The 5,000-nt window shown below is 52.7% G+C and overlaps 1 protein-coding gene across 1 annotated transcript in view; it reads left to right on the forward strand.

Annotated features, from left to right (window-relative positions):
* taf3 (TAF3 RNA polymerase II, TATA box binding protein (TBP)-associated facto) overlaps positions 1 to 5,000 on the forward strand; it is a 73,038-nt gene that overhangs the window by 50,506 nt on the left and 17,532 nt on the right. Inside the window, exons 3-5 of the mRNA XM_062518489.1 lie at positions 561 to 1,873; positions 2,230 to 2,490; positions 3,254 to 3,649. Of these exons, the coding sequence (XP_062374473.1) occupies positions 561 to 1,873; positions 2,230 to 2,490; positions 3,254 to 3,649 (1,970 nt within the window). The remainder of the gene's footprint in view (positions 1 to 560; positions 1,874 to 2,229; positions 2,491 to 3,253; positions 3,650 to 5,000) is intronic.

A 5,000-nucleotide genomic window follows, 5' to 3' on the forward strand; every position in this document is an offset into this window, starting at 1 on the left:
TGTGTGTGTGTGTGTAGGAGGTTTTGTGGAAAGACAGCCTCAATTGAGTAAATTCCATATTTGGAAATCGTAAAAACACCAAGGTTGTCGACACGTTAAAAGTAACCTTTTCAGAGTGGGCTTGGTCTGTTCTAGTCCTGTTGCCACAGTTCTGATGATATTCTTAACTTTCTTTTGCAGCTACGGTTTCCTGTTACCAAAAAAAGAGACTGCTGTCTCAATGTGACTACCCTGATTAAACAAAGGATAACTATAAACAAACAAACAAATAAATATGAATTCATAAATAGATAAATACATTTTTGAAACTTACGTTTAAACCAAACCATTTGAGGAAACCATAATATAAGGGTAGAAAAGTGTTGTTGTGCAGGTATCTTGATGATTACAGATTTTGTTAGGCTAGGTGTGTTAAAACCAAAAGATCTAAGGACATGGCTGGGGTGGTTCGCACACTGAAAAATGTATCCAAGAAACCATAATATCAAATCTAATCGACACAAAAAATGATTCTGGAAGTGTTCTGATTTGTTTGTCGTTTGTTTCCTGTTTTTGTTTAGATGAGGAAGAGGAGCCAGAGCCGGTTGCCATGGGTACGTCGGCGGAGGCCATGCAGGTGTCCGTGGAGGAGGACGACGGCGGCGGCGGCGGCGACGACGACTACGACGAAGAGGCGGAGAACGCCGAGAACCGGCCGGCCAAGCGCGAGGCGGACGAGGCCTTCCCCCTGGGCGTCATGCCGACGGCCAAGCGGCCGCGCCTGGGCCTGAGCATCAACCCGGACTCCAGCCCCGAGTGGACGTCGGAGCCGCGCGAGCCGCTGACCCTCATCCACCCGCAGCTGCCCGTGTCGCCGTCCTCGCCGCCGCTCTCGCTCTCGCCCGTCCACCCGACCCCCTCGGCGGCCCGGCCGCCCGTCACCCCCGGGCGCAAGCCCCCCCGCGCGCTCTCGTCGCCGGGCAGGAAGAGCAAGTCGCCGCGGCGCGGAGGAGGAGGAGGCGGCGGGGGAGCGAACGCCAGCCCCGGACGCAGCACGCCCAAGCTGACGCAGAAGGAGAAGAAGAAGAAGAACTCTCCGCGGAGCCCCAGGGGAGGGGGGGCGGCCGGCGCTCACGCGACCCAGATGGGCTCACCGCCGCTGGGGCTGAGCGGGCGCGACGGCAGGGGGGGTCCCGGAGGAGGTCGGCCCGGCGGGCCGGCGCTCTCGGACCTCCACCTCCAACGCTCGTCCACGGCGGACACGGGCGACGCCGACATCGAGGACTCCATCTCGGCGGTGATCGCTCGAGCGTGCGCCGGCGGAGGAGGAGGAGGGGGTTCCGGTAGCCACCACCGACCCCACGACCCCTACGACCTCCCGTCGGACTCGGACAGCGACTCGGACCCGGGGCTGTCCCTGTCGCACACCCTGCTGGGCCGACACGCCGGCCCCGGCGGCAAGAGCGTCCAGACGCCGGCCGGCTCCAAGCACGGCGGCCGCGCTAGCGCGCTAACGTCCACTCCTCTGCTGCCCGGCGCCAGCAGCCTGGACCGCTCCATCGACGAGGTCGTGCGCCAGGCCGGCAAACGCGGCGGCCTCGGCATCGGCAGCATCTCCATGGCGACGCCCTCCGACCCCTCCGACCTCTCGTCGCCGCCCTCGCCCCCGACCCCGCAGCCCTCCCTGCTGTCCTCCCTGACCGGCGCGTCGCCCTGGCAACGAGCCCCGCCGCAGCTGTCCCTGGACGAGTTCTCGCTCGGCGGACTGGGCGGCTCGGTGGCGGCCATGTCTGAGGGCAAGAAGAAGAAGCCCAAGAAGGAGGCCAAGCTCAAGATCAAGAAGCCGGGCAAGGACAAGGCCAAGGTCAAAGACAAGGACAAAGGTCACGACAAGGTGAATGATTCCACTCATGTCTCTGCTATTTTACCATCTTTATCATTATTATTATTATTATTATTATTTCTGTGTGTTTATTTTGATTCTTTGGTTCTTTACTGTATATTTTTCCTTTTGTTTTTTATATTGAGTGAAGTTTGTGTTTGGTAGTTTGTCCTTTTATTTATTACTATTTTATCATTATTACTATTATTAACATTGTTTTAGTATTATTATTATTATTATTATTATTATTATTATTATTATTATCATTACTTTTGTTTTGTTTTGTTTTGTTTGTTTGTCTGTATAGCACTTGGTGCTCTGCGCTTGAAAATACATTTTATAATTCTTATTCTTCTGATTATTCCCAGGTCAAGAGCAAAGACAAGAAGAAGGACAAGAAGAGCAAGGACAAGGAGGGCAAGCTGAGCTGGAAGGACGACTCGGACGTCCGCGCCGACGACTCCTTCAGCATCGCCGCGGCGACGGCAGCAGCCGCGGCAGCCGCGGCCGCCCTGTCCGTGGCCGAGGAGCGTCGGGAGAAGGACAAGCACAAGGAGCGCAAGAAGGACAAGGACAAGGCCCGCAAGGACAAGGCCAAGAAGGACAAGGCCCGCGAGCGCGCCAAGGAGGCAAGTCACGTCAAGTGGACTTTATTTATCCTTTATTTATCCTCATTCAAAGAACATTAAAGGCTTAAAGGACAAGACATAGACATGGACCAAACAAACACATTAATGACAATATTTGCATGCAGGCACATACCCCCTTACCCCCTTCTCCCCAACACATGACAGCCACTAAAAAAGAGGGCTATTGTAATAACTTGGTATGCCACTGCCTGTGACAGTACCAAGAAAATAGATAAATAAGTAATAAAAAAATAAATTAAAAATCGCAATTACTAATCTGCATATCACTAGATGAGTTTAGGCTCCTGATGGCCACTGGGATAAAGGAACCTCTGGCACGCCTTGTCCTTACAGCAGGGGCTCTGAAGCGACGGCCTGAAGGGAGCAGACTAAAATTCTTAAAAAGTGGATGGTCAGGGTAGTCTGGTTTTCCCCATACTAAACTCAATCTTTTAAGATTGAACATTAGTCCGGCGAGGCTGCGCTTTGTTTCTACCGCGCTTCGCGTCGCTTACGTTTAGTTTGTGGCGCGTCACCGGCCAATTAGCGTGCCAGGACTAGAGTATGGCCGTTTCTGATTGGAGCCAAAGGTTCTGGCAGTAAACAGGGAAAATAGATCTGCTGGTTTCCAGCCTGAGCTGCCGGGCGAAATTCCAATTCCCCGGAAGTTCAGGCAGGGTTCACACCCAGCTCTGTGGTCAGGGACCAGGGTATTTCAAAATGTGTTTGGCCTTACTCATGACCCGTTGTGCATACACCACAGGCCAAGAAGAAGAAGAAGATGACCGCCGAGGAGCGTGAGCGCGAGTCCTCGCTGGCGCTGTTCGGACCGGCCGCGTGCCTCCTCCTCCCCTCCATCTCGCACCTCCCCTCCATCACCTCCTCCTCCTCCTCCTCCGCTGTGGCGGCGGCCATGGAGAAGGCGGCCGGCGGGGGAGAGCTCAAGGGCCCGAAGAGCAAGGAGAAGGAGAAGAAGAAGGACAAGAAGGAGAAGAAGAAGAAGAAGGAGAAGGAGAGGGAGAAGGAGAGAGAGAAGGAGCGGGAGAAGGAGAGGGGGAAAGAGAAGGAGCTGGAGAAGGAGGAGAAGAAGAAAGGGAAGGAGAAGGAGAAGGGGGGAAAGGCCAAGGAGAAGGCCAAGGAGACCGCCAAAGTAGAGAAGGTAAAGTGTGTGTGTTGAGGGGGTGTGTGTGTCGGGGGGAGGGGGGATGTTGTTGGCTTGTGTAATCTGTGTGTGTGTGGGGGGCGGGGGGTGGTTGTTGGTTGGTGTAATCTATGTGCTTGTGGGTGGTGTGTGTGGGTGTGTTGTTGGTCTTTGTTTTAAATCTGTGTGTTTGTGTGTGTGTGTCTGTATTATGTGATTGCTCATGTGTGTGAATCCTCCTCATCTTCTGTGAAAGTGATTCATGATTGTTGCAGAGCTATCAGTGTGTTTTAAGAGTTAATCTAACACATATAACACACAAACACACACAGGCACACACTCTCTTTCTCTCACTCTTTTGGATGTGATTTTTTGTTTTGTGTGTGTCTGATTCTAATGTTTCTTATCTAAAGAAGGACCCACTCTACATTGAGCCACCTGTCAGTCATTGACACACGCAAACACACAGATTGTGTTGTAAACAATTAGACTCGAGTGTGTGTGTGTGTGTATGAGTGTGTCTGTGCATGTATGCGTGTGTGTGTGTGTATGTATGCGTGTGTGTGTGTGTGTGTGTCTGTGTCTGTGTCTGTGTGTCTATAAGCCAGCAGTGTGTTTGTTTAGTGTGAAATCTGCCTTTATCGGTGCAGCCTGCTTCTCTCCTCTCCTTCCAAAGTCAGTCCACACCAATCCCATTGATAGTGTGTGTGTGTGTGTGTGTGTGTGTGTGTGTGTGTGTGTGTGTGTGTGTGTGTGTGTGTGTCTCTCCTTTCCTTCCAAAGTCGGTCCACACCAATCCCATTGATAGTGTATGAGCAGTTACATGGCTCCCACATCACTTTACTGCCACATACACGTACAGTATTTCTCCTCCTCTCCTCATATCTTCTCCTCTCCTCCTCTCCCCTCCTCTCCTCATATCTCCTCCTCTCTCCTCCTCTCCTCATATCTTCTCCTCTCCTCCTCTCCCCTCCTCTCCTCATATCTCCTCCTCTCTCCTCCTCTCCTCATATCTTTTCCTCTCATCATCTCTCTCCTCATCTCTCCTCTCCTCATCTCTCCTCCTCCCATCACTCCTCCTCTCATCTCTCTCCTCTCCTCATCTCTGTCCTCCTCTCCTCATCTCTTCTCCTCCTCATCCTTTCTCTCCTCCTCTATCTCCTCCTCTCTCCTCCCTCCATCTCTCTCCACCTCTTCACTGTCCCCATTGCTCTCTGTATTCCTATTTTCCTCTCTCCGCTCCTCTTCTGTTCCCCTCTATTTCCCTCTCTTCTCTCTCTCTCAATTCTCCTCTCTTGCTTCCTTTCCCTCTCTCCTCATCTCTCCCGCTCTCACCTCTCTCTCTCTTTCCCTCTCTTTCCCTCTCCTT

The sequence above is a fragment of the Sardina pilchardus genome, chromosome 17, assembly GCF_963854185.1.
Source record: "Sardina pilchardus chromosome 17, fSarPil1.1, whole genome shotgun sequence".
Taxonomy (NCBI): Eukaryota; Metazoa; Chordata; class Actinopteri; order Clupeiformes; family Clupeidae; genus Sardina; species Sardina pilchardus.